At 37.4% G+C, this 22,422-nt stretch overlaps 1 protein-coding gene across 32 annotated transcripts in view; it reads right to left on the bottom strand.

The window, feature by feature from the left end:
• The window catches only part of PTPRD (protein tyrosine phosphatase receptor type D), a 2,215,209-nt gene that overhangs the window by 289,021 nt on the left and 1,903,766 nt on the right, over window positions 1-22,422 (bottom strand). For all 32 annotated transcript variants that reach the window (XM_080668837.1, XM_080668841.1, XM_080668865.1 and 29 more), the window contains 2 exons: window positions 14,199-14,344; window positions 10,473-10,614 (listed from right to left, as the gene is read on the bottom strand). In XM_080668837.1, coding sequence (XP_080524963.1) covers window positions 10,473-10,614; window positions 14,199-14,344 — 288 coding nt within the window. The remainder of the gene's footprint in view (window positions 1-10,472; window positions 10,615-14,198; window positions 14,345-22,422) is intronic.

Below are 22,422 nucleotides of genomic sequence, written 5' to 3'. Positions count from 1 at the left end.
GGGTGTTCAATCTTGTTAAAAACACAGCCCTGATCTCATGAAACTTGTAGTCTAAGCAGGGCCATCATTTTGGGATGAAAGGAAAGCTATGTCTCATTTTTCCTTAGTACATTCCCTAATCACTTAAGACAGGATGACATTCAAATTTCAAGTGCTTTGCAGAGCCCACAGTGGCCCAATGATGGCTTATACATCTGGATAACAAAATTATTTAGTGGACAAAGCAGACTCACTTAACAGCTATAAAAGCATTTTTCCCCCTAGCCTGAGAAAGATGGTCCTGACTCCCAGAAAATTCTGCATTACAAATGTGACAGTGCCCTTTAATCAAAATAACTTAAAATTACCTATTGATAATTATAATGGCACTGGTAGTAATAATGTGGGTGATGATAAGGATAACCACCACCACTACTGAGATGTACTAAGAGCCCTGCACTTGGCTAAAATGTGTTGTGCATCAGCTCTTGGAATCATCTTCTCAATGTAAGACAGCAGGTCATCTGATATCTCCACCCGATGTATGAAGAAACTGAAGCTTCCAGAGGTTAAGAAAGAGACACAGATCAAATGGCATAGTCAGGATTTGAACTCAGAACTCTTTGTTTGCAGACTGAACTCATAACCACACCTTCTATCACTCCTACATCAAAGGTGGTAGCATAAACAACCCCAAAAACAAACAACAAAAAAAGCAAAAACCCTTTCTTATCCCCTCTTTAAATGTGGAACTGATACATGAGATTGTCCTTCTTCTTTTAAAAGTATATAACTAACGATGCTGCATTTTCATAGGCATTAAATACACAATTACGGGTTTTACCTATTCCATGACCTAGGATAGTCCAGATGTAATAGAACAGAAATCTTGTTTTAGTGTGACCATAGTCCAAGCTAGTTACTACCTTGTCCTAATGTAAAAGCATCCTTAAAGTATTGAAATATATCTTAGAATGACAGTCAGCACAAATCTAAGAAGGGGAAAAAAAAGAAATTCTTGATATTGCATTAGAGAACATTGCGACAATAAAGGATCTTCAATCCTTTCAAATAATTTGGTAATAAATGTACATTTTCAAACTTTCATATCAACTTATTTTCATGTGAAAAGCTGATTTTCAGTTCTTTGGATTAAGCAATGTTTTATAAGCCATAGAAAATTTCTTTTCCAGGATTGTTGATGCTCCCCTCCTATCACCATGGCCATGGGTTCATTTAATGAACTCATCTTGAATTACTATGAGACAGGTACTATTCCATATCTGGGGATTCATCAGGGGCAAAGTGGGACAAGCTTAGCTTCAAAAGGATGATGAAGGAAAAAAAGAAAACACTGCCATTTTTCAGCAACTTCTGTATTCTAGTCATGCTGCCACATGCTTTCTACATGTGTGTCATCAATTTCTGAAAACAATCATAAAAGGTAGCTAGGTTATCTTCCATTCTAAAGATGAGGAGCTTCAAATTCAGAATTAACTAATGTGCCTAATCCCAGATAGGACAGAAGCACTGGACTGTTAATATGAATCCTTGTCCATCTAGCTCAAGGGTGAGGAATTCTTGGAATTAAACAAATATATAAAACAAACAAAAAGAAGTGTGCATTTCAACCTAGAAGCATAAAAAATATCTGAAAGCTATTCATATTGATTTGCTAGTCTCACTCATGATACACAATTTTATTCTTTCAAACAGTTCTTTTGGTGTTACATTAAAAAATAAAATACAAAACAAAACAAACATGGGCTCTCATCTGGGGAAACCTAAACATTAGGACCAGGAAACCTGAGATCAAATGTATCACTTAATAAACATGCATATCATCAGGTATCTGAGAAAAAAAATTAATAGGTGTACAATTGTATCCAAAATCTATTAGTTAGAAAGAAAATCCATGGTGTAAGGGCCAAATGATATATATTTAGTGCAAAATAAAGTTTAAAAATCTAAAATAAAGTGTATAGATATAAAAAGGCATGAAAAGTCTTGAAATATAAATTAAGACCCAAGATCATTTTGAAACATCACAGATAAGATAGTCTTTAAATTTTTCTGCTATCTTGATAGTCTTTAAATTTTTCTGCTATCTTTAACAAAATATATTAAGAACACCAGAATGTGTATCATCATATTTGTGTTTAATGTAGCAGTAATTCACAAGTCATTGTTTTGTTAATAAGATAAAATAAGTTGCTTGATCTTCTAAGGAGATATGTAATTAGGATTTTGATAATTAAATCCTAGATGAGGCATTTGGTATGTCTATGCCCTAAATCCCAATAAATTATGCATGCACAACTTTTAAAACTGTATTCTAATTAGTAGCTTAAAATAAACTAATTTTGGAAGTCAGGAAATTGAATTTTTAAGAATTGTTTAAATTTTATCAATAAAAGCTATCCCCATATCCAGAGGTTATTATTATTATTTTTTTATTAACAGTCACCTGAGGACATTTTTCCTTTGCTTTTAAAAGAGAGTACAAGGGAGGGAGCGTGGAGGAGAGGGAGGGAGGGGGGGAGGAGAGAGAGAGAGAGAGATAGAAATAAGAGAGTGAGAGAGAGGCACCAATGTGAGAGAGACACATGGACTGGTTGCCTCGTGAAGGAGCCCCAACCAGGGCCCAGGGCTGGGGATCAAACCTGTAACCTAGGTACCTGCCCTTGACCAGGAAAGGAACCTGAGACCCTCAGGTGTGTGAGCAAATGTTCTAACCATTTAGCAACACTGGCCAGGGCAACCTGATATCCAGTTGTCAGATATATAAACATTAATTATGTACAAAGGACTGTGAATAGTACTAGTATGCTATATCACTTTAAGAACTTCAGTAAACCTCTTTGCAAATTTCAATTCCTATAGAAATGTTCTATGTTAACTTATTCACATGATTCCTGGCTTATGTAGTTTAATCTCTTTAGCCAATAAAGTATGTCATTTTCATGTTCTTCTACTATGACTCCTATAACTTCTATATTCTGAGCTACCATGACTTATACCTACCTGTGATGGTTCATTTCATGTGTCAACTTGACTAGGCAACCAGGTGCCCAGGCATTTGGTCAAACATTTTTCTGAGTGTTTCTGTGACGATGATTTTGGATGGGATTAACATTTAAATAAGTAGACAGAGTAAAGCAGATTACCTTCCCTAATGTGAGTGGGTCTCATCCAATCAGTTGAAGACATGCGCTAGAACAGTGGTCGGCAAACCGCTCTGTTGACTAATGAGTTTGCCAACCACTGCACTAGAACAAAGAGTATGGCCCTACCCCAAGTAAGAGAATTCCTCCTGCTTAGCCACCTTCAAATTGAGACGTTGGTTTACTCCTGCCTTGACTCAAACAGAAACACTGGCTCTTCCCTGGTCTCAAGCATGCCAGCCTTTGAGCCATTCCTTATTATATATGTATACCTCCATCCTCTTTTTGATTGCATGCCATTTCTCTGGGGACCCCTGACTAATATACCACCCACACCCACCACCAAATATTTATCAACTTCTTACCTATGTAACTATGTTCATGAAGGTCTATCCTTGATATTCCTTCTCACTAGTGCTACCTGGTAAGAGCCTATACATTCTTCAACTCTCAACTCAGAGGTCTCTTCCCTCCCATGATGCACTATCAAAGTAGGATTTTTCCACACTGTATGCACCCGTAGCATGTCAGCACTGCTTTCACATCATGCCTTTCTTTGGCTGGGCAGCTGGTAAAACATTGTCCTTCCAGGGCAATGTCTTATAGAGATACACCCCACCCTCCTTTCTGAAAGTTTGCTTCAGGTCACTTCACCTTTATGAAAGACCTACCTTAGTACCTGTTTTGCGATCTGAAAGAAATCCATGGGTGAGGTTTGCATTTATGAAAAGGTGAAAAGCTAAAACAGTGTTCAGCGTATGTTTTGCAGGGATCCTACAGAGGCACCAAGGGCGCCCCGCCAAGCTCCTTCCCTGGGAACTACACTCAGCCTCTCAGCATCACCCTGCTATAGCTCTATCTCTGGGAGCATCTGTGCTGCATCCCGATTTATTGGGTGTATCCCTTAGTGAGATGTGTCCTAAGGTAATTGCTTCTTCCCTGTATGCCATTTCAGCTTACGAGGGGCATAGGAAATCTCTACTTCCGGATAGCAAGGGAAACCTGTACAACAAAAGGAACTTTGTAAACTAAAGTTTAAAGAGCCAGAATACTTATCACCACATTATTTCTAACTGGGTGAAACCCAAAGGAAATCTTAGCTGTAGGACCAAGAAAAAAATCACTTCAAATACTGTGGTCCATCATTTCTTACATCAAAAATAGATTAGACTAGGTGATTAACAAATTCCCTCCCAGCTCAACGTTTCTCTAGCTCTATTAACAAGGCAATCAACAGTAAACACCCAATGACTCAATATTCATTTTTAAATTGATAACAACCATATTACACTATGAAGCCAAAAGAATACTGTTCTCACTTATATGCAGTGATTTACAAGTGCATTCATCCTCTCTGAGCCCTTTTAAGACATAATCCCAGACTGGAGAGAAAAAAAAAAAGCAAACAAGTAATGATGATTCAAAGCAAGCAGCCTGCATCACCAACACAATGGTCCTTAAACGACAGATCACAAGGGACCATGAACAGCTTCAGCTCAAGGTGCCATTTTTCCTAAATATTACTGACGTCTCTCCTAAGTAAGGTCTCAGAATTCTGTCCATGTGGGCTCCTGCCCTTGTGAACACTGATTCACCAAGAATAGTTCTCTTAAAGGACTAAATATTAAGTTTCTCTTTACTTATATGGCGCTGTCCACCACCACCTCTTTTTAGCATGGAAATATAGTGCACAGGAAGGTTTTATCATGTTGATATCAATTCATTCCTAGTATTCAACTATTTTATAAGGCTTTTCAAGTAATCTTCACTCGGTACCATAATTGTCAGCAAGTTTCCCTATGTTGGCCACCCTTTCTTTTGTTTCAGTCTTTCATAAAAATCCTTTTGTGCAACAGTCAGGCAGCTGTGCTTTGTTCTTTAATGTTCCTCGCCTGGATCCCCAGCCGAGACCACTTTATAACATAAACGGCAAAGTACCATTTTCACAGCGGGGACAACTGTGTTCATCTTCAGAAAGAGGCATTAATAAAATGAGACCGTAATGAACATGCTAATTCTGATCACAGGGTACTGCACAATGGCAGGAGAGTCTACTGCCTTCTCCCTGAAAAATGGCGAAAGTTGTGTTTTTTTTTAACAACTTCTATAATGGCTTACATTTTTTTTAAACTGACACATTATGCAAATGTCTCTTTCCATTTCCCAATGAAATGCTTTCTCTGTCTCATCCAACATCTCACTCTCTGTTTTCCTGTCTCAGCAACAGCCCCCTTCCGGGAGCATATTTTTTCCATCTTATAAGAACTGACTTGCTGAAATGGGCATGTCACTGAATCTTAGAAAGCTAGAGAGAAGTGATCCGAGGGATCACCAACCCAATCCCTTCCCTGTGAGGAGAGGAAAAAATCCAAACATTAGGAGAGTTAACAGAGTTGCTCAAAGGCACAGCTACTTTGGGGCAGAGCTAGAGTTGAAACTCAGATTACTAGAGATTTAGACTTGAGGACGTTTGTATATTGTTTTCTGTCTTGGTGATGATCATTCGTAAAATATGATGCATTTATATGGAGTAGATACTCAATGTACGTATTGTTTCATAAAATATATCTGTATAACTAGGTAACTTAATCCATCTCATTTTTGGTCACCTAACTTTTTTAGACAATAATTTTATTTTGTATGTGTTCTATGGACAAACTAGTTTCCTATGAGTAGATTAAGAGCAACAATGTTATATACAGGGTGGAGCAAACATAGATTTACAATTGTGCGTGTGGAAAAAATAATACAATAATTAATCAATTACATAGAAGAATAAACCCTGTGTTTTGCATACTCACAACTGTAAACCTATGTTTGCCCTGCCCCTTAGTAATCCTGTTTTATGTTACTGCTGGTGGTGTTTTGGGGGGCAGTGTTATTTGGGAATGGGCAAGTCTGGGGGGAAAAATCCACTAAACTTAAAAAAAAATAACATTTTACATGTTGTTTGGGATGACAACAAAATGTGTATTTTCTAATTTTTACATAAAAATATAAGTTCAAGAACATGACATTTAGTCAGATAGAGGCACACTTGATTACATTTTCTGTAACTTCTCTCATAGAATGGGAATTATGTAGCCAGAAGGAAGGATTCTTGATGTCCTTCCACTTGCCTGAAAGAGGCATGACTGCCTTAAAGGAAAGTCTTTGGATGACGATATTTCCTTTCCCATGCCCAGTGGCTGATACCGTAATGGAGAGGACATTTACATCCCAGTTGTCATTATATAAATTTATATCACAAGTTTCCCTCCTGATATCTTTGGTCAGAAAGAAATAGTGACCAGTGAATCAAAGATTCAGAAAGAACCAATTCCCTCTGGCTTATGATTGCTCTTCTTAAAACACCCTCTCTGATCCTATTCTTACCCCTCACTGGAAATCTAATATCCAATCCCAAGTCCTTAGTAGAATTCTACAATTAGTTAGGCTCAGCCCTTAATACCTTCTGCGTGACATCTGAGGCCTCCAGTTAAAGTTCTGCTGAGCAGGGAAAACACATGGTATGATGGATATGCTCAGCCTCCTAAACCGACACAGAACAAGAGAGCTGGGATCTGCTTATGTTTTCACAGCCACACAAAAAACTTGAAAAATGACCTAGAGGCTGTAACTACCACATTTAACACCCCCTTCTTCCAAGACTTCTTCTAGGAACTACAGTCTACAGTGTATAAGTGGTAATTGCCCAAATAGCTCATTCCAGGGCATGTTCAGCCCACGCTTGTGGTTACCCTTCCTTATGAAAACAGTTTTTCAGAGCGAGGGCAATCTGAAGTGAGCTACAGAGGGAAACTTTTCCCTCAATGCACATGGGTGGCCACGGTATTCTTTCAACGTCTTCTGCATTAGCCACACAGGTTAGATGTTTAAATCTGCAATTAATTAGGTTCTGTGGTAGCCTGTGTGAAATAAATTAGTGATCTCCATCCAGCCCAATTAGACAAAAACCCATCAGGACGGTTGGCACATTTTTGGCATGATCAGCAAAGTGAGGAAAAACGTAAATGACCCATGTGCACCAAATGAGCATCTGATTAGGCCTCTGGATGACAAAGTGTAAAGCAGTTTCCATCCACTGCAAAGCAAGTGGACCTGCCAATGTGATTTGTGAGAGAAAACTAACTTAAAATGGGCACAAAGTGTGATATGAAACCCTTCACTTTTGTTAATGACATTCATATTCTAGAAAAGTTTAAAAGTTTACCATTAGAATACTTTGAAAAGATGATCATTAATAGAATTATCAATAGTTATTTAAGATGCTTAAATGAAGGAGTAACTCGAAGAAACAAAGCTAATTTCTGAATGCATTTATTTCATCCTATAAGGATATATGAAAGCATTCTATTTTAAGGTTATGTTTAGACTACTTTTCCATTATTCAAAATACCTTTTGAGTTTTTTTCATGAAACATTTCCAAAATTGCTAAACTTAGTCTTTACAAAAAATAAGGTTTCACTGTGTTACTAGAACCATAAATTTCATACAAATGTACTTACATATGATAGATATTCCCATAGAGAGTCAATATCATATTAAAATTTCCAAATAGATTTGTTTTATGTGGGGGCTAGTTGGATAAAAACAGATGAGATTGGGGGACTCTAATAAGCTGGGAGGCAGAAAAACATAAATCCATGTAAATGTCTACGTGAAGTCATATCTTCCTCCAACTTTCTGTTAATGCCTTCGTTAAATGCATAAAAATTAAGTCAAGCCAACTGACTATCATTGTTTCCTTTTAAGGAATTTGTTCAAGGAACTCAGGAGGCAAAAAATAAATTTCTGGTAAATTTCACTTTATTAGACCTTTGTAATACACTTTCTACATAATAGCATTAGTTCTAAACTAGGTGAATAAATGAAAATGAAAAATTAAAAAGATCTACAAATGAGTTGATTTTGCTTCAGAAGAAATGGTTCTACAGTTTTCAGATCTTTTATGTATGTTTATGTGAATATGTACATATGTATATTAATATATGTACATACTTCTTATAGTTTGTATTAATAGTTTATATAACAGTCTTTAAGGGTCCTTTCAATTCTAAAATATGGCTTCTAACTCTTGTCTGCTCCTTTTGCCTAATGTCTGATTCTTGTCTGATACATTTTATTCCTTCCTTTACCTTTTCAGGTATTTAAAATACATGTTCTCAAAAAAATATTGAGTCATTGTATTTTAAAATAATTTAAAATTATTTTTTAAAACACATTAATGCAGTTCAATTATCCGTAGTTCAGAGACTATGGTTTCTACTTCCATTGATTGGGCTTAGTGTGCACTGTGAATTGGAACTGGTTTTCGTGCTGTAGAATTGGAACCAATGAGCCCAATGGGGCCCGAATGATCTCATATGGGGCTGTATGCCCTGGAATGAGGATGTCTCTGATAGGTGAGTGTTTACCTGGTTACCTGTTCCACACGCTATGGGAGTCATTGTTTCTGACCAGCTTTTAGGTTAGCCTCTGGGTCCTAAATATTGCACTGGAAATCTCACCTTATGCTAAAAACTGATCGTTCTCCTCTTACTGTGTGGGCGTCATAGCGACTGGTCAACCGGTTGGTCGATCGTTAGGTTGTATATATATATATATGTAAAAGCCTAAGCAATCGAACAACCTAACGATCGACCAACCGGTTGACCAGTCGCTATGACGCCCACTGACCACCAGGGGCTGATGCTCAACACAAGAGCCGCCCCCTGGTGATCAGTACACTCCCACAGCCAACCAACCTCCCACGGTCCCTCCCCCAGGCCAGCCTGCCCTGACCGGCCCCGATCAGGACTGGCCTAGATGCCCTGATCGCTCTGATCACCGGCCAGGCGGAGGGACCCCACCTGTGCACGAATTCATGCACCAGGCCTCTAGTTTTGTATAAGCCTGTGTCCTGCTGGAGAGATAAACTTCAGTCTGAAAGCCTATCATCCATTTGACTATCATCTTGGGATATCTTCTCTGGGGAGTCTCTTTGTTTTTAGCCCCTGGAAATTTCTTCTTTGCAAGCCTACACATGCATTTAATCTAAATTTTCAGGCATTTTATCAACATCTCTATGTGTTGATAGGGGGATGAAGAACTTTCTGTATGAACTTGAGCTTGTCATAATGGTCAGGAATATAACTCAAATCTGACTTAATTGTTTTTAAGCCGTATTCTGTTACATGCATTTCAAATATCTGTATCCAGTTGCTCAATATGTCCCCTTAGACTAAGATGTTTATATTATTTAAAATATATTTCAGCATATAATGTAAATAATTTAATATTCTAAGATTCCTGGACTAACCAATTGATTTTGGTATTAAATAATTCTAGAAGGAATGTTATTGGAATTTATAAAACATGTAAAGTAAGTAAATCCCTCAATGGAAAAACAGTAAAATGGAGGAGAAATATCATTAATCTACATGTTCCCCCTGTAAATATTAAAATTCAATTCCTTCTTTCCAATTCCCTTCATCTTAAGAAAGCCTGTTTTTATAAATTGTGCAAGAAAGCAAAGTAAAGTTAAAAGCAAAATAAAACAAGTAAGGTGTGTGTGAGAGAAAAATAGATAAAGGTACAAAGGTTAGTCTGGAAATATTAACTATGAGGCAAGCCAAGTCAATTAATGTTCTTATCTCTATCCAAAAGCCTGCTTTAGATATATACAACACAGTATTATTAACCGTTATCCTTTATTTTTCTAGTACTGTCATTCTAAAGACAGTCTAGGAAGCAGACACACTGTACTGGATATTTGCCATGTCATGCCATGCTTTGGTCAAACTGCATAAGCCACATAGCCGGAGTCACTTTGCATCAACAGATGTTAGTTCAAGAAATATAAAAGACTGAAATAAAAACACATAATTTTTAACTTAAAGAAGAAAGATGCCTTTCTTGCTTTGCTTCCTCTGCTTCAGAACAACTCATCTGTAAGGTAGAAGTTGTTCCTTTCATTTTGTAAAAAGGAGTTGCTGAGCTCGGTATGAAATCTCCATACACAAGTAATGCTGCTGACATGAAAAACAGTAGCATACCCTGTTTTCTTTCTAGGTTTTCCACCAAAAATCAAAATGGTATCTGGCATCTGAAATCAGAATTTCTTTGGGATTTTTCTTTTCTCTCTCTGATTTGCATTTTCCAAGACTCATGAAAGAAGTCACCCACTGTCTATTTAAAAGTTGAGCTCTTATAACCATTTGATTTCAATTTATTTCCGATGTAAGTGTCAGGACAATGCTGGTCTTTTTGATGGCTTAACAATAGAACACCTGGGATATAGAATTTCAACAATGACACAAGCAACAAACTTGCACTTGAGTACTTACCACGCAAAACTGTGAGTTTGGTAGATACACTTATTTCTCCGACATTATTCGAGGCCACACATTCATAAATGGCCTCATCCCGGGGAGTCCTTAAGGGCTGTATTCTGAGAACTGATCCAGATCCATCGTCAAACTCTATTACCTATTAGAGGAAGCAATAGCTGTCACAGGTGTTGTTACAATTGTCCACCTCTTGAGCTAAACCTCTTAATGAAACCACTTAGTGAACCAGCCTTTAGACTCAGGTTAAACTCGGCAGCATTTTGAGATTGCATTTTTATACAGTGGCGAAACGGGATGTTTGGATTAATTTAATGAATCCACTGAACAAAGGCACAAAAGACATGAAACTACATATGCAAAAATGTAGATTTCTCATCTCTGCTGAATATCATCATGAATTCACTCACGAAAATATTCTAGTAGGTGTATCTAGGGCAATTTGACCCTATTAATTCTGCAAAAAGACTTGCTTCTATGATGCATAAACTTCACAAATTATTCTATCTCTGAAAACATACATGCACAGGTAGATCTATTCAATAATTGGACTGTAAAGTGAACAAATAAAGTGTGCCACCACCAAGCTTTTCTGGTTTAAAATGTCTCAGCCTGAACAGTATAGATGAGTGAACCATGAAGAGAAACTGCATAAATCTAGCACTGAGGCAGCCAACAAGAAGGCTTTCACAACCCAAGAGCCTAATGGCATGCATTAATTTTGCCATAAATCATTCCAGTGTTTGTTCTAGCTTAGCATTTTGTGCATTTTTAGGGCATTTTGCTGTAAAATGGAGGCTTGCTTCACCAGGCAGAAAATAAATGTCCTAAACAGTCAGCCTGAATTCACTATCATTATGAACTCTGCTGAGAGAGTTAGCAATCCTAGGTATTTATCAGCCACTTCAAGTACTACTTTTAAACAAAGATGATGATGATGATATTAATAAACCATGGAATCTTCTACCTGTCTCTTCTATAACTATGCTGAGTTCTTTTAGCTGTTCACTAAGATACTGTGTGTTTTTCCCTGCATTTCCCTGTGAATGATACATACATAGGCTTAAATTATGAATAAAGAGAGAATGCCTTATAAATACATTGATGGAATGTTCAATCCAGGATGCTATGTGTGAATATGTATGTCAGCATATGAAAAAAAGAGATGGCATGTTTTTAAAATATATCCATTTCAAGTTTTTTCTGCATTCTCTTTATGTTTGAAATCCACAAATATAGCCAAATTGTCTCACTTCTCAGTGCAACACAATCCACTTTCAACTCTATTAAGCATGCATTTAGAATGAATCTACTATGCATCTTGGGAGCTTCAGAGTTGTAAGAATACTAGAGACCCAGTGCATGAAATCTGTGCACTGGTAGGGTCCCTAGTGGCTGCTGGCTACCAGCCCAGTACTCCCATCCTTCCCCTCCTCCCCCCGCCCCAGCTGCCTGCCACCACTGCCACAGGCCAGGGCCTCCCTCCCTTTCCCCAGCCGGCCCATCCCCTGGTTGAACTCCCGGAAGAACTCCAGTGGAGGGGACAATTTGCAAACTACACTTTTATTATATAGGATTTGTCAAACATGCCATATTTTTTTTAAAAAGCATTTATGAGCATCTTATGGCTTAATGGGGAGAAAGATTTAAACATCTTTAACACCAATTTAAATTCGGATTCTTTAATTGTTACCTGGCATTGTATGTTTACCTTTCTGAACTATTTCCTAGATTTAGACGGAAACTCTTACAACAAACACTATATCACATGTTAAAAGCTGGTGTTGTAATTTCTGATTTGAAAACCCTATTTAATATCCAGTATTTAATGAAGTGTACCTAAACTAGGCCAGACACTGTATTTGGCACTGGAGATAGAAGAAGAAACAAAATCAGTTTTACGTACTGCTCTCATGGGCCTTATAAATGAGTGAAACCAAAAATAGACATATATAATGTTACAGATATTAAAGATTCCCAGCTCAAGACTCAATACTATTTGATGAAGGAGCTTTGTGTGAAAATAAATAATTTTTCCTAAAAATATTTATGTGATTCTCATTAGGAATTTGTGCTAAATAGAGTTCGTGCTTTGAATATTTACCATTGTAATGATTCTGTCAAGAAGCCATCATCATTAGCAAGCATGATATCAAACTACTCTTTGACAAAAGTATTCTTTTAAATTTTTTAAAAATGTGCAGCAAAGATGTACACACATCATTTTCTAAAGGCTGTAGGAAATATTTCCCAAAGATTATTTAAGATTAGCTTTTATTGATTTTAAAATCACTGTAGAGATCTGAGTTTCAAATAAACAATTAAAAATATTTTTATTTCTAAACTACAGTCCATATTTCAATTTTCACTAGTGTAATTAATTAGATCCTTTATGCATTTAGACCATTTATTGCTCTGTGATTACCAGTGAAAAATTAGTATTATCAAATAGTTTTGAAATTTGTAGTTGCTATGTTTCTTTAACTAGAAATTGCCTTAATTTGCCAATTTGTGAATAAGGTTATGAAGTAGGTAAGAAACTCAACTAGGAGGAAGTAAGTTTTATAATTTGGAAGTCTTAGTGTCATCTAAAAATAAAGCTATTCTCTTTAGATCTTAAATTATAAGCATAATATTTTGTGTTTCTTCCAATATTTTTCTATGTAGCTTACCACCTATTTTTTCTCACCCCGAATGAGCAAATTTCTAAATCATAAGGCTCTCACAAATACCAAAATAATATCTGAATTATTTTTCATCCTCTTCATTGTACTGAGCTTTCTGAATGAAGAAAATGGACTTCTTCAGTTGGTTTACCTGCAACTTCAACCTGGTTGGCTATGTTTCTTAGAGAGTATTACTTTGCATTAACACGCTAGAGCAGCCGTGGCCAAACTATGGCCCGTGTGCCGGATCCGGCCCGTTCGACTGTTCTATCCTGCCCGCGGAGCCGAAAGAGCGGAGGGTTCTCTTGCTCTCCCCTCTGCTCCTTTACTTTGAATTTATATTAGTTCACACAAACACTCCATCCATGCTTTTGTTCCGGCCCTCTGGTACAGTTTAAGAACCCATTGTGGCCCTCGAGTCAAAAAGTTTGCCCACCCCTGCACTAGAGCAAATTTCTTATTCTAGTTCATGATACTGGCAAAACACAGGGGCAAGGTGGAGTGGGCAACTTCATTTTCCATCCACTATCTATCCCCCTTGCTCCTAGTAATAGGAACTTGATCCCTTTAGGAAAACACAGCTACCTCATTCCAGGCCATGGGGTTGAATGGGACTAACTTCACGCCCAGCAAAAGAGGTAGATTCTAGTTAACTTAAGTAGTACTGTCTAGCTGTCCACACCAATTGGTTTAAGGATGAACAAGTAAGTCAGAAAGAGCCAATGACATAGAAACACAATGGTGCAGGAAGCCATCACGTATCCTCTAAGCTCGACTGTGGGAGGATGAGTGCCTCTGTCTGAGGATGAGGCTAACAGATAGATGCTAGGAACTCTTGAGCCTTGGTACATGCAGAGACAACGTGAGCAATCTGAACTCCCACATTCCTCTTCTTTCAAAGCCTTTGGAAGTTGACTTTTCCATCACATGCAACATAAAGAATGCCATATCTCAGTGACCAGGACACCTTGTAACAGAGTAAAACAAGCAAGGAACATCCAAACCAAAGACACAGCAGATTCGTTCTTCCCCCAGAGAAACAGAACAATGGACCTAATACCTCAAATCTCTGATTGCTGACTTTCTTTCCTTTTTTGTTCCAGACAATTTTAGGTCTTGGGTCCCCTGAAGCTTGGCAAATGAAAGAGGCAACTCCACCAGAGACCCCCGTCTGGTCAACAGGAGTTCGTGTAAACCTCGGAGGTGCTGAAATAAAAAGAATTAATCACAATTAGATGGAAAATTCAAACACAGACTATTACCCCCTGCCACAGCCCTCCCCATTTCCATCGATACAAACATACAAACATACATGCTTCAATGTGCCAGGATTATAGAATTAGAGAAGCGCCTTTACTTCTGACGGTAGCTAAAGGGGGAGACGGGTAACTTTCTGGTCAAGTTATCAGCTCAAGCTTTTATTGAAGAAATCTGTATTAAGGCAGAGATCCAATAACATCCGAAAAGCAACATCACACATTAATTTTTATTACAAGTATTAAAAAAATCCAATTTGTCCTCTGTAACAAAATGAGCTCATCAATCACTGTGAGAGAAATATTAGCTCTTTGCTTTGTTGCCGCTATCAGGACACTGCCAGAAAGCAGCAATGCCACCACTCAGCTTTTAAAATTAGTGAGATTTAAGATAAATTCTAGGAAATGTTAAAGAGACAAGACATGTAGCCCTAAATTAGAAGGTTTGGCAAGAAACAAAAATGGGAACGTGACTCTCTAACCCAGATAATATGGGCTGCCTTCCTTGAAACTTAACTCTGCAATCAGCATCAAAGTTGAGTCAAGAAGCCTCCAAAGTCATAGCAAAGAAAAAAAAAATTTTTCTGTTAAGAAAGATTTAGAGTTAAAGTCTCCTAACTATGAAAGGATAGAAACTGGAGGCTTCCTCAAGTCCTCCTTCTCCTTTAAGTGTTCCTAACATGACCCGTGCCCTGAAAATTCTACTAACTATCCATTTTGTGTTTCCAGCTCTACACCTCTTTTACTAGGATTTGAGAATCACATAAAATGTAGGTAAGTATTTACCTACAAGGATATTCATCATGTTACTTATTTAGCAAAGATTGTAAGTGCCCAAAATATCAAATACTATAGGAATTGATGGTGAAATAAACCATGGCATACTGATGAAACATCATGCAAATAATAAATGTTACAACTGAAAAATTTTTATAATATGACATGAGAAATACTTATGATTCATAATAAGCCACATAACCACCATACAAAAATATATATGAGGGGGATAATGAAAATGAACACCCCTCCCCCAAATAAAAAGATGTGACAAACATGCTGAAACACTATTGATGGTGATTTGAGAGGGGGGCATTTTAATTATTTTTCCTATTTCTTTACACTAGTCTTACATCCTTGAGTTTTTAAAATTATGTTAGAGTTGGACATTTTTTAAAACCAAAAACATTTTACTTTTCCATTTTATTCTCCACTTTCTAACCCCTTGTACAATTTTTGTTCTCTCCCACTGTTTTCCAGTTATATGTCATTGAAAAATGGTTTTAAGTGACGATAGCTAACATTTATTTTGAAAACAATCCTTAGATTCAAGAAGGGAGAAAATAACAAAGTTCAACATTGTTCATCACCACTATCTTCTCTGCCTTCCATCTAGCATGTTTCCCATGTGGTTCTCCTCCGGACCTGCTGTGGGTTCTGACTCTCATCTCGGTTTCCTTGGGAAGCCAGGTTCCCATCACAGCTCTACTATTAGCATCTGTAATATCTTGTGTGTTTGTGTGTGTGTGTGTGTGTGTGTGTCTTATTTTCTTAAATTTCCTGTTTCTTAACTGAAAAAAATACGAGATGTGAAATAAATTAGTTCGCAGAGATCCCTTCCAATTGTAAGGTTTCCTAGATTAATGTGGTATTTCCAAGATGAAGGAGGGAAGGAGAAGAGAGGTGGAGAGACATCTTTGCCGTGCTATTGCTAGGAAATGGGTGCAGACTGGGTGATTACCAGAACCACAGGAAGCACCTGAAATGATCTGCAATTGACTAACAGTGAGAGGAATGAAAAACACTGAACACTGAAGTCACTTTTCTAGAAATGAGCAAAAGAGTTATTAGAAGTTCTTTTTGTTTTTCATTTTGTTGTTGCAAACAATGCAAATTGATAATAACCACATACTTGCCAGAAGTGAATATGGAAATCATGATTATACATCTAAAATTCTTAGGAAATTGCCTTGAAAAAAAATTGCTATATTAAATGCTATGATACTGTAATTTTAAGTACCTTCCTTTTCAAAGCCCATAGCTTTAAAAATCAACCCTGAAAAATATCGATTTTATGTGAATGGAATGAATCATATAAAAGTGCCTATGTACTCATCAGAAATTAAATAATAGAATAAATTAAGTAATAAAATGCAATAAGAGGATGTAGGATGTCATTTTTACTTTACTGAGGTTTTCTTCTTTCTTCCTTCTTTCTCCCTCCCTCCCCCCCCCCAACCCAAGGGCTAGGATCTCATTTCTCATCTCAAAATATGAAGGAAATTTGGAGATTTTGATAATCTACAAATAGGCAATGGGTATTGGAGCAAGTTCTTCCTAAATACTGGTGAATGGGGACACTAAATGTCAAATTATCATTAAACATAGAAATCTTATTTCTAAATGGAATGCAGAGAAGGCAAATTCCCATATACTTGGAGAAGGGATGTACCTGCCATTCCAATATTCAAGTATGTTTCTCATTTATTTTCATTTCAGGTCGTACCTTGAAATTTTCATGCAAATATTGACAAGCATAATAATCTGCCAAAGACAGGACTACCAGATGCTACTGTAAGGATGTTACTTCTGAACTTGAAGTCAATTAATGGAATTAACCTATTGAACCATGGAAAAATTTATTAAAATAACCAGTTAGAATCTGTTTCAGGTCTGCAACTGTTTTCTTGAATCCTATTAACTACCACTATAAGGACTCGGTATTTATATTAAAAACATAAAAAAATAAAATAAAAAGCACCCTAAAAAGGGTCCTGAAATGTATTTCTTAAAACAAGAAAGTGAAATTGATCACACTACATTAAAAGAAGGGCACAAGTGCTTGTACACATTTATTTGTTTTTTAATATAAGAAAGTAGCTTTCACATACAAGAAAATCATGACTTTCTCAGGGGATCTGATGTCAATTTTTCTACATTTGTGTACAAAATCCAAACCGCAAAAAAAGGATAAATGTCATCATTTCATGATACAAAGTTAAGATTCTAGAAAATATAGTAAAACCCTTTCAGTAAGCATGTGTGTTGCATAAATAATCGTCTTGGCAGGTGAAACTCGAAGTCTGATGCTATCAATGCCAGCTAGGCATCCAGCCAAAGGAAAGATAGGAGAGAGAAGATGAAACTTAATAACTATACCAAATGCTTGAGGCAAGTAAAAATCTTTATTCTCAGAGGGGTAATACCAATTCACAGCACCCAGCTCCCCTATCTCAGTTTAATAAAAGAAACTAAATAAATCTCCTGCTTTCTTTTGTCATGGATACTGCCCAAATTTAAGTCATGCCCTGAAGATGGGAAGAAAAGGAAGATAATCTTGCAAAAACTTAAAACATAAAACTACTAAAAAGTCACACAGTAGGGCAGCCTCAGATCTGAATAACAAAAACCCCCAGGTTTATCTCATCATGAGATACAACCATCAACATTACACTTGTTCTAAGAACAAAAGAAATAACAAGAGTGTACAGAAGGGGGAAAAGACAATAAAACTTTAAGGTCCCAGTATTTAGGGGCCCTTCCATTATTGGAGCTCACTGCTATTTCTGCCCACCTAAAGCTGCCACCAGCTCTGTGCTCTGCCAAATGAATTTCTGCTCACGCTGGTTTTGACAAGTGAGGAATATGATCTTTTATTAAACTAATGCCAGGCACTGCAGAGGTCAAATTACTGTTAGACCCACAAAGTCTATTTTCTAAATGGAAAGCAGAGAAGCTAAACATGCATATGAGTCAGAAAAGAGGCATGGCCGATATTATAAATCGTGTCTGCCAGGCTCACTGGCTGTTTCCAGAGACTACATTCTTGGGATGCATTCACACAGCAGACAGTAACTCCAGGAATCTAGTAGATTACTGTTTCCTACACAGCTCAAGAGGAGCCACGGGCTGCTGGTTGATTTTTATTTCTAGGAGGTTAGGATGCTTTTTAAAGTGTGACCAAAGTAGAGTAACTTGGCATGTAATCATGGTAGTATCAGAAGCTTTTTCAGGTTCCAAGTTGTTAGGCTCTCTGAAGACAAGGTGATAAGCCTGAAGAGCACAGCCGGGATTAAAATTAGGGGACAGAACCAACCGAGACCAGCAAACTGCCTTTCACCATAAACTGCTCTGTGGAGGATGAGACCCTCCCTTTTAGTATATTACATTAATAGCACCAGACATTAACGGGGTAGAACCATTGAAATCTACTAATAACACCCATGCACGAAAGGGATTTATGAGAACTTCTTAAAGGTGAACGGGACAATTCAGGTTTGCAGTAATTCGACTGATCAACTGAGAATCCCTAAAAACACATTCACAGAAAGCCCCCCGCCCCATCAAGCTACAAAAGTGAAGAAATAAGGGTTCTATTCGTCTAATTTGATTCCAATGAATAAGCTGCTTCAGCAGACACCAAGGAAATACGTTCCATGGGGAACAAAACTAACAGCGTGTAACTAATTGGTTTTGTTTCTTGCAGCTGATTAACATTTCCTTAAATAGAAAGTTTTGTTTTTAAAGAGGTATTTGTCATAATAATGTACCTAAAATCTTGGAAGGGGAAGGTTATAATGCTATTAAAAAATGATACTAAGTGAGAGGATGAGACAATGGTCAGCAAGAATATATAGGTAGTCCTGTCTTCAGGCACCTGCTTCCTCCCCTAAAAGGTGGCTGTAGAATGGATGGCACTGTCAACTGAGCCCATCTCTGTTCTTTCTTTCTCTAGAAGTATCAGCCTGAAGGGAAGGTCAGAACAGGGTTTCTGGGTTGGGTGAGAAATGCAGAGCAGAGAAGGCGAGTTGGGGGTGGCTCTAAGAATAATGGCCCTGCCTGAAGGTTTAGGGGAACTGCTGGCACAGGGCTCTGTATTCTCTTCCAGCCACAGCACACCCTGTTGTCACTGCTTCAAACAGAGAGAGTGGCCAGGGTGCTTGTGGATGATGGATTTTCTGTTAGGATTCACTTGACGAATGAGTAGGTGTGTAGGGAGGAAAGTGTGCCCAGCGGTGTGACAGGAGAAGAGGGAGTTCCCAGCACTGATATAGAACTGGAAAGAGGCCCAGAATCATGGGCCCAGACACTGGGCTGGACTGGTTTCTACAGTAAATGCTCTATATATTCTCAGAATTGTGGGGACATCTATCACATGGGATCAGAAAGGGCCACCTCTGGCACCCACAGTCAGGACAGACCTTCAAAGTCAGACTTTTTCTAATTATTTCTGGTATTTCCTTTTCATTACATCCCCCAAAATAATATATTAGTCTTAAAATTTGGTTTAAGGAGCATCATAGTTCAAAATGGAATTTAAAAAAACACACAACACACCTCTTCAGCAAATTTTACACACTTGTCTAAAATTTTATAAATCTTCTTTAACATTATATTTTATTTATTGTTTAAATTTATCTTTATTGTTGAGAGTATTACAGATGTCCCCCATTTCCCTCCATTACCCCCCTCCTCCCAGCACCTGCCCCACCCCAGGCCTTCACTACTCTACTGTCTGTATCCATAGGTAATACTTATGTGATGTTTTTCATGGTTTTACAAGATTGCATCATTATTCCTACGTTATAGAATGATAGAAAAGTTTATAATACTATAGAAATTTGTAAGGAAAGTAGGAAAAAGGGAGAAAAGGGGGGAAAATTAATGAAGGCTCCTTGAAGTTAAGAGTGAGTTATGGACTTTTGATCTAATTGTGATGCTCTATATTTTTATTATGCCAAATGGGAAGATGCAAAGTTATAAGGATGCTGCACAGACGTTATGGTATAACTCAGTTAATGCATATTTTCAAATCTGTCTTAGTTATCTATAAAATATATACTGACTGTTTGTTCAAGGGTTTAATTAAGTACTTTGCACAGTATTACAGCAGTTATTTTTCACTAGTTAAGTAAGAAAGTTCACCCAGAATGTGCTGCCTATGGAACTTGTTTAATTTCCAAGAACCAATTGAAATTTGGGATAAATTAGCTATGACGCCTGATCAACAGGAAGTCAATGCCACAAAATTTATTAACAAATTATATAAGTCCCAAGTTTAGTAAAGTGAATACTCTTGTATTATTTTACGCATAGTACTTTCAATTTGTTTATGATGGAGAAATACAAATATCCCCTTAAAGTTCTTGACATTAATTTTGTCTCTTCCTTTTCTAGGCATTTCAATGACATATTCTATGCATTTATACACATTTTATAACTTTACTAGAGGCCCAGTGCACGGATTTGTGCACCGGTGGGGTCCCTTAGCCTGGCCTGCAGGGATCTGGCTGAAACCGGCTCTCCAACATCCCCCGAGGGATCCCGGATTGTGAGAGGGCGGTTCCTGGGTGATGCACCCTGGAATTGGGCTCCCTCTTTTCTGGTTCCAGGTGCGTCACCTGAGCATCAAAACTGCCAAGTCACCGCAGCTTGGCAGCTCCTGTGGTGAGCATCTGCCCCCTGGTGGTCAGCACATGTCTTAGCTACTGGTCAGAGAGTCTACCCCCTGGTAGTCATTGCACATCATAGTTACCAGTCGGATGGTCGGATGGTCAGATGGTCAGAGGGTCACTTAGGCTTTTATGTATATAGATTAAGGCTTCAACTCTCCTTTGAAAATGACTACTAAGGCATTCTTCTATTGAATGCATAGATGTTTCTACCTATCAGCGTTTAAATTGACAAAGGATTACTATGTATACTGACAGAAAGAAAAGGGGAAAAGAAGAGAAGGAGAAAGGGTAAAAAGAATGGAATACCAGAAGAAGAAACCTGATTTAATAAAAAGATAGCTCCCATTTCAACTTTTCCACATTGCCAGAAACTTATTTCTAAACGCTTGAAAGATTACTCAGCAAATCCCAAAATCACTGTGTTCAAAACACACCATGTCAGATGCCTTCCCAATCCTATCACTTTTATTAAGTTCCATTTTTGTCGTTGGCACTTCCATTCTTCCCAATGCCCAGCCTTGCTGACTCAGCTTCCCCCCCCCGGCCGCCCGTCTTCTCCTTTGTTCCACTACCATTCAATTATTAAGTCCTAGAGACTTTGCTTTTATAATCTCTCATTTCTCTTTTTTTGTGTTCAATATCCATAGCTATGACTCTCTTTTTAAGCTGGTCATTAGAATCACTTGGGAGACTAAACAGACACACACACGCACACACCTATAGGTACTTAGACCCCACTTCACACCAATTAAAATAGAAAATCAGTGGGCGGGGCTGCATAATTAATTTCAAAAATATCCCAATGTTCATCTAGGATTGAGAATCACTTATGATATCATGATATCTGTACCTCCCCATCCAGTGATCAGGGCTATGTCAATAAATAACTAATTGAATATAATTTTTATATTATAAAGCATGTAGGTATATTTTAATATACTGTTAAATATTTAGGTTGTTTCCAATTTCCCAGTATTATAAATGGTTATTCTTATAGTAATTACATCCTTGCACAAATTTATAATCTGTATACAGGGGTGGGCAAAAATAGGTTTACAGTTGTAATATAATAATTAATAAACAGTAATACACGTATAAACTCTGTTTTGCATACTCAAAACTATAAACCTACTCTTGCCTACATTGTATGTGATTCACTGCTACATGTAAAATTTCAATATGTATGATCTATCGCTATATAATTACTGGATAAAAACTATACTTTTTCGAGGCTTTTTATATATTTTTTAAAATATGCTAAAAATAAGTCATGGATTCATAGCAGAAATACATATTACAGTATCCAATTACCTCAACCACTGATAAAGCTGAAAATTATGACTATATCGCTGGCCAAATTTAGCTAAACTGAAGGGATGAAGAGCAGAGGTGAGAGGGTAATCAGTTTTGAAGAAGAAATTAGAAAATCCACTCCTCAAAAAAAATCCTCTTCAAATCCTGTCCTTTCCATTTCTCCCTGGGATAACAGACCATAAGGAAACCAATGATGAATATTAATAAACCAATGAAGAAAAATGAAAAAAGGGACAAAAATCTATAAGATGGAACGATTCAA

This window comes from Plecotus auritus (genome assembly GCF_963455305.1).
Source record: "Plecotus auritus genome assembly, chromosome: 5".
Classification (NCBI taxonomy): domain Eukaryota; kingdom Metazoa; phylum Chordata; class Mammalia; order Chiroptera; family Vespertilionidae; genus Plecotus; species Plecotus auritus.
The sequence above is the reverse complement of the archived record's forward strand: the minus strand, read 5'-3'. Positions and strand labels throughout refer to the sequence as shown.